The sequence below is a fragment of the Recurvomyces mirabilis genome (genome assembly GCF_035927965.1).
Source record: "Recurvomyces mirabilis strain CCFEE 5264 chromosome Unknown scaffold_21, whole genome shotgun sequence".
NCBI classification, from domain to species: Eukaryota; Fungi; Ascomycota; class Dothideomycetes; order Mycosphaerellales; family Teratosphaeriaceae; genus Recurvomyces; species Recurvomyces mirabilis.
In genome coordinates this window covers 417,973-431,367 of record NW_027041955.1, presented here as the reverse complement: position 1 = coordinate 431,367, position 13,395 = coordinate 417,973, and the positions used below count along the sequence as shown (strand labels likewise).

The following is a 13,395-nucleotide window of genomic DNA, read 5'->3' as shown; positions in this document are numbered from 1 at the left end:
GCGGAACCGCAGCTTCATTTATCAATAGACCTAGCCGTCGAGGACGGCCTGCACATGCACACCGAAGCATTGGCAACAATGATGGAATTTTGGATAGTCAAAGTCTAAGTTTGATAGAGTATGGGCCTGCACGCTATAGCGTTGAACCTGGCCGAGCTTGCGGAAAAGGCCATGCTGAAGCAAGCCACAGAATCCTCACGTGGCAGCCAGATGTGCCTGGATTCACTTCCGAGTCTCGACCGAAGCCGGTCTGCACATCTTGACGCCAGTTATGTAGATCGCGATCTTGGTGGATAGGCCTGTACAGCCATCGTGACTCGCTACTAGGAATGTGTTCACCGCCGGTCGAATCGGTGCATACCTGTCTGGAGCTCTGTACATCTTGATGACCATGTCGTCTTCGCTCGAAAGTGATATGTCTCGGATGCACGAATATCGCTGGTGCCATGATCTGGACGACTTGGCTGCATGCTGATCTCTACAAATCAACGAGCGACTCCTGAACGTTGAACAACCCACCTTCAGCTATCGCAGATCCGGAGGATGAGACCCTGATGATTATGATCGAGAACCCGGTCCGGGGGAATTTGCTGTTCCGATGACCTTGTCGTTATCACCAGCAGTCAATGTAGAGGTAACTTCTTCCAGCTGCAGGTGCATTGTTTTGACTCTAGCCCCTGTACTCTGCGTGGCCGCCAGGTTTGTGGGGTAGATGGAAGTGAATTCTGGTTCTTGACCGCATCCGTGGGCTCATCAGATCGTAAGAGGTTAGACCAAGGCATCTTCAACCACATGAGCATGCTTGTCCCAGCCAAAGAAGCTTAGCGTTCGGCGATGCCGACAGCATTAGCATTCAAGCAGTTGCAGTTGCTGATTAACGGTCGTTAGTGTTACTGCTGCAGCAGTTGAGAAGAGCGGCTGCGGCTGCTGTTGTGGCGCGAGGGCTTGGTCTCCCAAAGCATTTGCACAGATGACGGCTTGCAATTAGACTTCTAGCTACCGAGAGCACCGTCCCTGAGGAGCAAGGCGTCCTGCAACAGGGAGAGTGGCGTCAATGAGCATTCTCCGCAGGCAGGTCGGACCGAGTCGTTCAGCAAAGCTGTCTGACTTTACTCGTGTATTTCTTTCTCGCTTATGTATCGCTCTGATTGGACGTGCACTTTCTCCCCGGGATTAAAGTGATCCTGCATTATTGGAAAAGCGGAGCTCGATCAGAAGAAGGCAGACACATGCGCTAGCATCGAAGATGATTTCCCTAGCGATGGTGGTCGCTCAGGTGCTCGATCGAGCACTATGGTCAGCAGTGACTGGCAGGTCGTGCGTCTGGTCCGACCGACTCGAGGGAGAAGCAGACCCGAGAACGGTTTGCGGCGCAAGCCACCAACACGGTGCCTGCGGACACACGGTGCCACCCGTGTAAACACGATCTCCAGGCTTGACGGAGGTCGGCGGGTGGGAGAGGCTAGCTGCAGCCTGCATGTGAAGTCTCGACTCTCGACCGCGAGCCTTTTGAATCCGACAGCAGGAAAATCGTCGGTCGAGTCAGGCATATCCAGTGCTTGCCATCTGTCTGCTGTATGATCGCGGCAGGGTCGGCAAGCCCCCAACACGCGAGCGACTGACTGATGCGATCTTTGGATTCATCGTGAACCCAGCCCGTGCAGATGCTAGTCGGAGACTGATCTGTGGGCGAGCTATCACACTGCAGCAAGCACGTGGCCATGCACACCGTAAATCTGGTACTGCGCTTTCAGCGGCACCAAAATGAAGCTCTGTTGATCCGGCGAAAGATCCGACAAGCCGCGGCTTGAACTCTATCTTACTCCCTTCGCAGGTGGTCGCTTGTCTCGCCTTGTTACCGCCATGCGCAGAGTGACAAGGGCAACTCCACACTGATTTGCACGCCATAGTGGATCAAATATGCTTTTGCATGCGAAATGAGGCTCTCATCATCCTCCTTCAAGGCCGGAGAAGTTCGTGATTGCAATCTGATGATTGTTGGTTCAGGATTGGCTAGCCTTAGCGAAGCGAAACAATGCAGCCTACTGACCCGGCTCAAAGCCTGATCTTGGGGTCCGTTGGCTGGCGATACTGCTTCGCTTAGTCGGTGCTTTGAGTGATAAAGCTCTTTGTTCGACTGCGATAGCAACTCAGTGCAAGTGGCTCGTGAGTACGAAGAGGTGCTGTCGTGGTGGTGAAACCTTGGTCCGCCACGACGCCATGGTCCTGGAGTGGCAGCCGAATGTTCGGGTCGTGCAGGGGTCTGAAGGCTAATCTGAAACTGGAAACCTAACGCTGCACGAATTGGGGAAGGCGGCTCCAGCAAAGATGTGATTGACTTGCTTTCCTACTACGCAGGCCTGCTGAGCGCATGCGAGACGGGCGACCAGGTGGGGTGCGCGTGTGAAGCAGACAGCATCGCTTGCAGAGTTGTCTGATGCTCTTGCGGCGCGAACAGAGGCCACCAAGCTGTCCGTGTAAGTGACTCGTTCCCGCATCAGGACGCGGGAAGCAGGAGTTGGCCAAAAGCATCGTCGTCTAAGCATGTATCAGACAGGTAGAGAGGAAGGTTTGTACAGCGACTGGCTGCCACGGATGGAGGTCTATCAGGGCCGGGACTGTGCTTCGAGACATGATGGCGATGAGCGACCAACGTGTGCAACGCTATCAGCAATGTTCGTCGTTGTGGACAATAGTTCGCGCGCACCGTTCCCGATCGCCTTATACGGTCTTATCACACCTCCCTCGCCAGTCGAGCCCGTTTCAGTTCTGTTAGACGCAGCGCGAGGTCTTTTAATGACATCCGTCCCGCGTGGCCACTGCGCTGCAGCTCGATCCCGGCAGATCTGGCCTGGCTCCAATAGCAGACGCTGGGGCTTTCTACTGGCCGGTCCTCCAGTCAGCCACGCTAGATTCTCTCCTCCCTAGTCTGACCCCGTTAGTCTGGTGGATGTACATAATGGTTTGCGCCCGCAGAGGGAGAGTGGTCGAAGCGTCCAGCCCTCGACCGCCATCCGCATCTAAGCTTAACGCACCTTAACAAAGGATCGCCACTCCCACGTCAAAGAAAGCGGCTCCTCTGAACGCCCCATTCATACCGCACCTCACTTCAGCAAGTTGACCTCCACTACAGCTGATATCTGTCCAAGCAGTGGCACACTCGCGTCGCCGTTCAGTGTTGTCGACTAATTACACTGCAATACCATACTCCGGAGCCGCCTAGCCTGTTCATCGTCGGTCCTGGTCAAAGAAAGCATTACTACAGCCATTGCGCCTCTTGTGCTACGCAGTGTAACAGGAGTATCTGCACGACCACACATCCGGGTTTCGAGATCTTGCTTCACCTACTGGCAGCAACACAAAGCTCCGATTGCACGATCTAATCCCATCATTCACCAGGCCTCGCCGCGATCTCGGTAACGCCCTCCTCCCACGAGATTCGATTGTGACCACAACGAGGCTTTCTGGATCCACCTGCATTCACTTGCGTCACTCACCGACCGAATCGGCAGTCGCGCATTCGTAATTCCAAAACGCCTTCGCCAATCATCCGAGCGCCAGCTTTCCAAGGACTCGGTCGCTGGCTTGAGTACAAAGGCTTCCCAAATCCAGGTTGTTGGTTCCTGGATCAGAAAAGTGAATTGACGTCGAAGTCAAGCTACATCTTGTCGTTATCTACCTGGGAGAATCTCAGAGGTCTTCGCCCTTCGTGGCTTCCATCCTTTCTCCTCCAGGACACTCCTGGTCAGGCGATAAGATCTCGCATTACCAATCTGCTCTTGTTCATCCCCTGCCGACACCTCCGGCAGACCTTCCACCACAGTTTCCTCCTTACGACCACCGCACCGCAAACGTGGCTGCAGCAGTAGCGTATACGCCTTCGATGGTCCCCGCGCCTCACCCTATGTCTGGCACGGATAGCTTCACGTCAAGGCGGATCAACGCGGCTTACTTACCATCCTTCGAGCTACCTCCACCTCCGCATCCTGGCTTCCAGGCCAAATATCCTCATTCTGCAGCACAGCAAGCGCCGACTACATTGACCAGCGTCGGCAATCTACTTACACCACCAAGCAACAGCTCGGCTGACGGCATCAGCCCCAGTTCAGCCATTACGACTGGGTCCGCGTCCAGTCACGGAGGTGTGCAGCCGTACGCATCCAGCGTCGGTGGTATGTGGCCACCATCTAGCACAAGCGTAGCATCCTCGTATGTGTATGCGTCCGCACCAGCACCGCAACCCTTTGGAAGCCGAAGTACACTATTTTCACCCTCGCTTAACTCGATTGTGCGAGCGACACATTCACCTACTGCGAGCGAAAGCCTGCCTCCCCCACCATACGAGCTTCCACAGTACTCAACGACGATGTCAATGTCAGCACCGCCTCTACAAACAGCACACACACAACCGCAACAGATGATGAGCGGATCAACACCAGTCTCTGCATCCATGACGCACCCATCTCCAGTGCATTCACAGGAGGCTTTCCGACCACCTCCAGCAACAACCTACTACAGTGGATCACACCATACAGGTACGCCTCAACAACCGACCTACCCATACACTTCTGGCCCGTCGCCAATCCAGCAAAGTCCAATCAGCGCAGGAGCATCGATCCCACGAATGTCTCCTATCAATGGGGCAGGCTCAATGCCACCGATTGGCCCACCACCACCACAGTACGGCCAATATCGACCGCATAGCTATCCACTACCAGGGCCAGTTCTGTCCAACATTGGCAATCCAAATGGACAGCTTGCTCTAGTCGGTGGTATGCAACACGGCATGATGAGCGGCTACAACAGCGGCCACGCAGCACAGATGCATCAGATGTACGGCCACCCGCCTGCATCAAATCCACAGAACGATCGCCCATTCAGGTGCGACCAATGTCCTCAAAGCTTCAACCGCAATCACGACTTGAAGAGGCACAAGCGGATACATCTTGCAGTCAAGCCTTTTCCATGCGGTCACTGCGACAAGAGCTTCTCGCGCAAGGATGCGCTTAAGGTACGTTTTGTCATCGAAGTCTCTTTTCAATCACATCACTAACAACATCTACAGAGACACGTCCTTGTCAAAGGCTGCGGCAAAGCACAAGCAGTCACAGACGTCAAGGAGATCGATCCCTCCGTCTCACCAAAGAGCGAAGGCTCATCAGATACCAGCCCAGTAGTGCGATCCGCGACCACCTAGGGCTCCGCAAACCACTCATCACCTGCTTCAACCTGCGATGCTTCTTCTTTTGACGAACGATACCCTTTCGCTTCATTGTATTGATATATCAGGTAGCATGTTTGCCCTTCTGAACACGACAGACATGGACTGTTTTAGCGCATGGCAGGGAAAGAGCCAAAGATGGCTATGGTGTACGCAAGGCGTTCATGGGCGTAATGATGTGATGAGCGATTGATAGGAGATCTTGTGCAGACGCAGTGGCATCGATTGGGGTAGCCTTTGGAGGCAGTAGTCATGCGAATCGTTTACGTGCTGCTCTTGGTCCCATTCCAAAGATATTTCAATTTGATCAAGTGTTCAAATTTCGTTTGATTGCTTGATCTCCGCTAATCTGCCTTGAAGATGAGGTTGTATGTCATGTCGTACATGCTCCAGACCCGAAGCTGCAGCTGGCCAGATCCAGATGAGCATGCCAAATAGCAAGCGGGAGAGCAGAGTTTTCCTGGCGCGTGCTTGGCAAGACGCGACGGATCGTCTTGACTCTGACCTACTCTTCTCTTCATTATCACTGAACAGGCATACCATCGCGTATCAGGCTCTGCAATTGCACCACATGGGTCCCGCGCTAGCAACCTGCAGTCCACATCTTATGGTCTCTATCTCGCTCTCCAGTTGGCCTTTGGCGCGGAGTGCGTAGGGAGACGAAAGGCAACCAAACGACAGGAGTGCCAGCTTGCCATGGCCTCGTTTCAGGGTGCAAAGGAATGCCACCGACGGCGGTCATTTACCCTCAGGCAATGTGGTTGATTCTGATTAAAGCCTGCACGATGCGAGTGGCGTGTAGCTCGTTCACTGTGGCGATCTAGGCCTGCGAGCAGTCGACTGCCGCTTAGCTCATCATATGGTGTTGATACGTACCTCAGGGTTCTTGTGGTTGTATGGTGTGCGCTCGTGTATGTACGGCAGTACATTGTATGAAGTGTAAGTCGATTCTGTAAATTCTTCTCGGCCTGTGAAGTCCTCAACTACATTCCATTCACCGAAATAGCAGGCGCAAAACAATGAACATTCCACGCTGCTAAGCGCTCGAGCGACCGAGTATTCGATCAGCAACGACCTTTGGGAGCAGGTGATCTCGTGCTTTGCATCGCTCCTGCCTTCCCTGGCAAGCATCTGGCCCTTTCTTAGGCCCAAACAACAAGCTCAACAGCCAAGCGCGAGCATCTCGTTGCCACTACCATAATCCTCTGCAGCAGCTTCTACGGCATCTCGATATACAGCATCTTCTTGCTTTGCTCCCTGCTGCCAGCCTTGCTATTACGTGCTTTTGCGCGTTGCACACACGGGTCCGCCACCGACCAACGGTCCTCTCATTTCTGCTTCTGCTTCTGCTACTGCAGACCCCTGTCGCTTCCGGCAACATATTCATTCAACTCGACCGATCACACTCGCGAAGCAGCAAACACGAACTTGCAACCCTTTGGATAGACGCGGATGTGAGTGTAGTAACAACCACTATCACGTGTTGATCGAGCACGAGGACATCTCAGTCCCCACCCGACTCCGCCATCCACATGCACGAGTCCGCGGTGAACGCGAAGGCAAGATGGCAGAACGATACAGACACAATCGACAGGCGGCGCGCCGGCAACCCTTGGGCGAGATACGAACTGGAGCAAACACGCCTTCAGCCCCAGCTCGCCAAATGAAGAACCTCAAAGCCGCGTCACTCTCGCCACAACCACAACATCTGCCACACAACGAGTCTCTCGAGCCCAATGGCTCCCTCAACGTACGGGCCAGCCAAGCGAGCTCGCCCGAACATAAGCGCGTGTCACAGATCGCAAGCAAATATGAACGTGACTCGAAGCGCAACTCGGCCATCTCGACCGCCTCCACGACAGCGTCTGGCCAGAAGCGGAAGACGTATATCGGTCACTGGCAGCTGGGCAAGACTATCGGTAAGGGCGGGTGCTCGAGAGTGCGTATCGTGAGGCATCGTTTCCGGGATCAACTTGGCGCGGTCAAGATCGTTACGCGTTCTACAGCCGAGAGCACGCGTGCCCAAAGTTTGGCGAACCTCATCGAGAGCACGAAGGGTCATGCAACATTTTCACCATCCGGGCACAAGCCAATACCATTTGGCCTGGAGCGAGAGATCGCTGTCATGAAGCTCATGGAGCATCCAAACATAGTTCGTCTATACGATGTTTGGGAGAACAGAAACGAGCTTTATCTTATCATGGAGTATGTTGACGGTGGCGAGCTCTTTCACTACGTCGACGAGCGAAAGGGTTTGGAGGAGAACGAAGCAGTATACATCTTTCGCCAGATCGTGTCTGCACTACTATACTGCCATCGCCTACTCATCTGCCATCGGGATCTCAAGCCGGAGAATATACTGCTCAACAAAGAAGACCTCACAGTCAAGTTGATCGACTTTGGCATGGCAGGCTTACAACCTAAGGGCAGGTTGCTAAGCACACCCTGTGGCAGCCCACACTATGCGGCGCCTGAGGTAGTGAGCAGCAAACCTTACGATGGTACGCAGGCGGACGTTTGGAGCAGTGGTGTTATCTTGTACGTAATGTTGACTGGTACTACACCTTTCAACTATTCTGCGGATGGCGACATTCGTGTGCTGTTCAGGGACATCGCCCGTGCGAGGTACTGGATGCCACCTACACTCAGTCCTGAAGCAAAGGATCTGATTCAGCGCATATTCGTGCCGGACCCGAGTACACGCATCTCCATGGACGAAATCTGGGAGCATCCACTGCTCCGCAAATACGACAAAGAATGGGGTTTTGGCGGGAAAGCAGGTAGCAAGGACACTGCCATCGGTCCAGCACCAACTCTTGACCAATGGAAGATCCGGCGTGTACAAGACATCGACCGCGAGATACTGGGCAACATGCGAACGCTATGGCATAGCGACTCCGAGCAGACTCTGATACAAAAGCTCCTCAATAGCGAGATCAACCAGGAGAAGCTGTTCTATGCCGCACTGATCAAGCATCGAGAGGAGCAATTCGAGAACTATGTCGGCAACATGGACGACATGGACTACTCTGCCAGCGACTATCATCACAGCCAACCTCCAGAAGCATCTCAGGCACCGCCCATGCCGGGTGCGCCTCGATCCCAGTCGCAATACTCTATCATGAACGATGAGCATTTGCGGCCCAACCCCAGCTTTACCGAGCCTCCGCCATCAGTGAGCAGTTACGACCCATACCGGGCTTCGAAGAATCCTATCGTGACCGGACGCGGTGAGTATGTCAACGTTACTGTCCATCGTCGGGGCAGCGCAGGTACGAGAAGAGGCAGCACCCACCGACATCTCCGTCATCCGAATGGTCTACGTATAGAAATGCTTAAGCAGCATAGCGCAAGGAGATCCTCTCACCGCTCGAGTTCCAGTCTTACTCGCTCTCATCGTAGCAGAGTCTCCATGCAACGGTCTTCTGCTTCACGGAACTCCATGACCAGCTCCATGTGGCCGAGCAGTCCACCAGCTATCGCCACCATGCGGCCGTCTGATCTGCATAAGCGTGGTGTCAGTTTCGGCCATCTAAGACGTACGTCTACGACTAGTGTTCTGAACTCGCAGACTTCGACCAAAGCTACACCTGCTACGCCACGTCTTCCAATAAACGCTCGAGATCTGAAGACGTTGCGTGCTTTGGAAGCTGGCACTCCTGGTCCAGCAAACAGTCCGACCGTGCAGGCAGTGCAGGCTATAAGGTCACGCAAAGAGAAGGCGACTGCAATCGACGTGCCTCGTATCAAGGTGCGAAAGCCAGATTCTTCACATCAGCACATGCGCAGTGAGATAAGGAAGCACAGCGCTGAGCTTGAGAAAGCCTGCGAAGAAGCGTTTTTCCGCAGCTCTGTTGGCTCGGGCTTGACGGCAGCTACAGTCAACACCACATCAGATCGATGCTCAGCGCCGGACACGCCGCCGTCGTCTGTCTCTGCTCCAGGCTCGGCGTCTTCACAGCAACCCTTGGCTCGAAAGCCCACTGTCAGTCGACCACTTCCCGAGGTGCCTAAGGACACACCTAATACGTACCTTACCAGGATGCTCGAGGAGACCCGTGAGAAGCTTGTAGCATACAAGCCACTGGATGATGCACACAGATTCGATGATGTGATCAACATGCTCGAGGAGCTTATGCCCACTGGGATCACACCTCCACCACCCGAGAAGCGAGTGTTTACTGCTCCAGAAGCTAGAACCCCCGACCATCTTACAGGTTTCTTGCCCATGATCTCAGAGGAGAGTGATAACCAGCGCAGTAGCCGGGAGGGTACTCTCAATTGGCACAGGTCTGTTACTGCTCCATTACCGAGACAGAGGAGAGCTGAAGATAATAGTGTCAGGGTCGTCCCTCCATCATCTCCAGGCACCGTCGCGCCGCTCAATGTCCGCAAACGCAGCAATGGCAGCGAAACTAGTGACGAGACATTTCGTCGTCTGGCCGCACAGGACTCCGCTGGACGGCTGACACACAAGCGGACCATGGAGAACATTGGTGGCCTTACTGCTATCGACGAGAACAGTACGCTTCCGGGAACACCCACACTTGTGCGCAAGAAGCGATCTGGCTGGTTTGGGCTGGCCAAGAAGATCGACGTTACGGACGAGCCGGCAACTCCAAAAGCTGATCTGCCAGATGTCCACCGTCTGCAGAAGCGGCCATCTCGCCTGGTCATTTCGGATAAAGTACTTCCTGACGACCCTCCTCAATCTGGAGTGTCGAGCGAGTTTCCTCTACGCAAGACCCGTTTCCGTGGTGGGAAGGCAGGGTTCGGTAAGTGGCTGGGTCGCAAACTTGGAGAGAAGCAGCAAAGCGAGGCATCGGAGATTATGTTAGGTGAGTCTTCAGACTCCACGTATGATCTGCCGTACGCCTCTGACGCGCATATGCCAGGCGACACTACGCTGTACGACACAACAGAAGTGACACGCAACGACAGAACCCGGGAAGAGGACTCGCTCTTCTCTTCTAACTCAGCGACCGCATCAAGCACAGATGGTGCACCTGTCCCGGACGGCCAGGAGCGCTCATGGTTCGCACGCTTCTTCAACATCAAGCCCATCGCCAAGGTCATCTGCTTCTCCATCCCACGCGGCCGAGCACGACAGGAACTTGTGCTCTTGCTCCGCGCATGGCAGGAACACGGGATCAGGGATCTACAGTACAGTCGCGAGACCAACACTATCAGCGCACGTGTCGATCGTCAAAACACTCTCGGGATCAAACCTATCAGTTTCCGAATCGAGATGTTCGTCGTTCTGGAACATGGTCGTAAGGTTGGTTTGAGCATTGCGCGATTCGTGCAGGTTAAAGGTGCTGCGAGTGCTTTTCGGAGGGTGCTTGAGGTTGTGCATGGATCTATGGATGGGAGAGGGTGGTTGGTGAAGGAGGAGGAGAAGTGGAGGGCTTTGAGTGAGGTTGTCGGGGTGTAATGGGTTGTACTGATGAAGCAGAAATATGGGAGATGGCTGGAAGGGGTTGAGTGAAGTATGGCTAGGAGTTCGGTACTGACTGGCTAGCCGCGCTTCCTGGACATGAAGTAGATTTGGAGAGGGACGACTTTGTTCCTGCTACGATGCATTGTGAGCGTTTCTGGAATGGCACTGGCAGTACTAGGAGTGACGCGCATGATGATTTGCTGGATGGGACCGATAGGATCTGCTTGCTTGGTGGATTGTATGTTCGAAGGCATTGTGCATTGGTGGGCTCAAAATGTAGTGTAGTAATGTCTATGAGTGCTGTACAATTTCAATCGGCACAGTCACCAAGCAGTGTGTTCAGTGCGACAATAGTGTCAGCAGTGTCTGGTAAGGTAGACCAGCAAGTCGATCTACTCGTGAGACAAACATCCGTAAGGCACGTTCAGTCACGTGCGCTGCCGTGGCCTGCGATACAAAACCTGCTCAGCCGAATCCGGTCAAAACTCACTCATTTTTTAGCTCCACTTGAAGACAACATGCGCAAACGCAAGAGCGAATGTGCTCATACGCAAAGGTAAAGTACATCAATCTGACTTCCCACTTTCTTTTCGCGTGCCCAATTCACTGTATATATAAAAACGAAACTCGAGCGAATACATCACGATTTATCTCAAAAGTCGCCACGCACCCACTTGCTCGATATCACGACTAGCATCTAGGTTTACCCAGCAATCATCACCAAAAGCTGAGAACAGGGCTTTCACAATGGACATGAGCGGCATGGACGGCATGTCCAGCGACAACAGCAGCAGCATGTCCATGACCATGGAAATGGTTTTCGCCAACGCACGCAACACGCCTCTGTTTTCGAAATCGTGGGCACCATCAAGTACAGGCGGCTACGCCGGAACATGCATCTTCCTCATCGTCTTAGCCGTTATCAGCAGACTCATGGTCGCCTACCGAGCTCGCCTAGAGCAGTCATGGCACGACAAGGCTATGAATCGGAGGTATATCATGGTTGCTGGGCAGCAGGCGGAGCCGGATCGTGAGAGGCAGGCTATTGGGAAGGGCGGGGAGAAGGTTGAGGAGGCTGTGTTGACCGCGAACGGGCTAGACGAGAGGGTCAAGGTTATCAAGTCTGCGAGACGAGGGCTTGAGGGCAAGCCATGGCGCTTCACCACTGATCTGCCTCGTGCCTCTTTGTACACGGTCGATGCTGGTGTCAAGTACTTGCTGTGAGTGGCGTCCTACTCTTTGCGTACGCGATCATGTACTGATTATCTATTGTAGCATGCTTGCGGTCATGACGATGAACGTTGGCTATTTCCTGTCTGTCCTCGGCGGCTTGTTCCTAGGCGAATTGGCTGTCGGACGGTACATTGCCACCGAGGATGGCCACCACTGAGTAGGCTTCTGCGACATATATATTTTGTACTCACAGTATAGTTGGATACTCGACGAAATGTTCCGGAAAGCCGGCGTCTTCACGCGTTCCGAACATTCCAGGCGAGTCTGCAATCTCAGAAGCATTCCGCTGGTCGTATTTGTTGATCCTTCGGCTGCACGCATAACTTCATTGACTCGACTTCAAAGTCGTTAACATTGTTGCAAACACACTCGCTGCCATTTGAAGACCCATACAGTCAGTCATTACCGCTTCGCAGAAATGAGAAACGTACACCAGCTCGCCCTGCTTGCGCTCAGCAGCTATGCTGTTGCAGCACCATTGGTCTCAGCACCGTGGAAAGTCGGGAAACGGCAGGTAGAGTCCCAGATGAATGACAGTACGTCGTGGGTATCTGAGAGTGTCGTGCTATTGCAAGCTGAAACTTCCGATAGTCGATATCCTGCGCTACGCTCTCACCCTCGAGCACCTGGAGGACAAATTCTACCGCGAAGGCCTAGCCAACTTCACCCAGGGCGACTTCGCGCAAGCGGGATTCGACAGCACCTTCTACCAGAACGTTCAGGCCATCAGCGCCCACGAGACCGCCCATGTCCAGTTCTTGACTGCGGCACTCAAGGCCGCTGGCTACGCACCGACAGTCGAATGTACCTACGCGTTCGGTATCAGCACTGTTGAGCAGTTCGTAGCGACAGCCAGTATCCTCGAAGGCGTGGGACAAGCTGCATACCTTGGAGCAGCACCGCAAGTATCCAGCAAGACTATCCTGGGCGCGGCCGGCAGCATCCTCACCATCGAGGCGAGACACGACGCCTACCTACGTGCGGCTCTGTCCCAGTCTCCGTTTCCGCAGGCCAACGACGATGCCTTGACGCCCGATGAGGTCCACACCATGGCCCACGGCTTCATTGTGTCTTGCCCAGCGGGTAACCCATCATTTGGTGTGAAGGCCTTCCCAGGCCTGGCTGTAACGACCACGGGCAAGATCACCTCCGGCATGACTATTGCCCTGTCAACAGCCGGCTTTGCGTTGGCACCAGCTGACAGCAAGGCACATCTCTATGCCGCTTTCATTACTGCTCTGGGCCCAGACTTCGCGCCTCTGACGCCATCCGGTGATGGTGAGAACTTCCAGGTTACTGTGCCTATTGGTGTCAATGGACAGTCTTACTTGCTTCTTACTAACTGCAACGACACTGTGTCTGACTCGAGTGTGGTTGCTGGTCCTACGTTCTTGGAGGTGAGCAGACAGGCTTCCAAATCTGCTGATGGGCGCTGACATGTTCGCAGATCACAAACAACCCACTCAACACCACCTTGTCGGGAAAGAAGGCTTGAGTACGA

At 54.0% G+C, this 13,395-nt stretch overlaps 4 protein-coding genes across 4 annotated transcripts; all 4 read left to right on the top strand.

The window, feature by feature from the left end:
• Positions 1–3,883: 3,883 nt before the first annotated feature.
• LTS14_007644 (uncharacterized protein) lies at positions 3,884–5,197 on the top strand (the record flags this gene model as incomplete). Its single annotated transcript, XM_064840334.1, has 2 exons — positions 3,884–5,011; positions 5,066–5,197. The coding sequence occupies 2 exons, from the start codon at positions 3,884–3,886 to the stop codon at positions 5,195–5,197; spliced, it is 1,260 nt and encodes a 419-aa protein (XP_064692214.1).
• A 1,588-nt stretch (positions 5,198–6,785) lies between these two features.
• GIN4 (serine/threonine-protein kinase gin4) lies at positions 6,786–10,655 on the top strand (the record flags this gene model as incomplete). Its single annotated transcript, XM_064840333.1, has 2 exons — positions 6,786–10,059; positions 10,117–10,655. The coding sequence occupies 2 exons, from the start codon at positions 6,786–6,788 to the stop codon at positions 10,653–10,655; spliced, it is 3,813 nt and encodes a 1,270-aa protein (XP_064692213.1).
• Positions 10,656–11,408: 753 nt separating this feature from the next.
• On the top strand, positions 11,409–12,051 carry LTS14_007642 (uncharacterized protein; the record flags this gene model as incomplete). Its single annotated transcript, XM_064840332.1, has 2 exons — positions 11,409–11,881; positions 11,937–12,051. The coding sequence occupies 2 exons, from the start codon at positions 11,409–11,411 to the stop codon at positions 12,049–12,051; spliced, it is 588 nt and encodes a 195-aa protein (XP_064692212.1).
• A 261-nt stretch (positions 12,052–12,312) lies between these two features.
• LTS14_007641 (uncharacterized protein) lies at positions 12,313–13,389 on the top strand (the record flags this gene model as incomplete). Its single annotated transcript, XM_064840331.1, has 3 exons — positions 12,313–12,430; positions 12,486–13,291; positions 13,342–13,389. 3 exons carry the CDS (start codon positions 12,313–12,315, stop codon positions 13,387–13,389), a joined length of 972 nt encoding a protein of 323 aa, XP_064692211.1.
• Between the last annotated feature and the right edge of the window lie 6 nt (positions 13,390–13,395).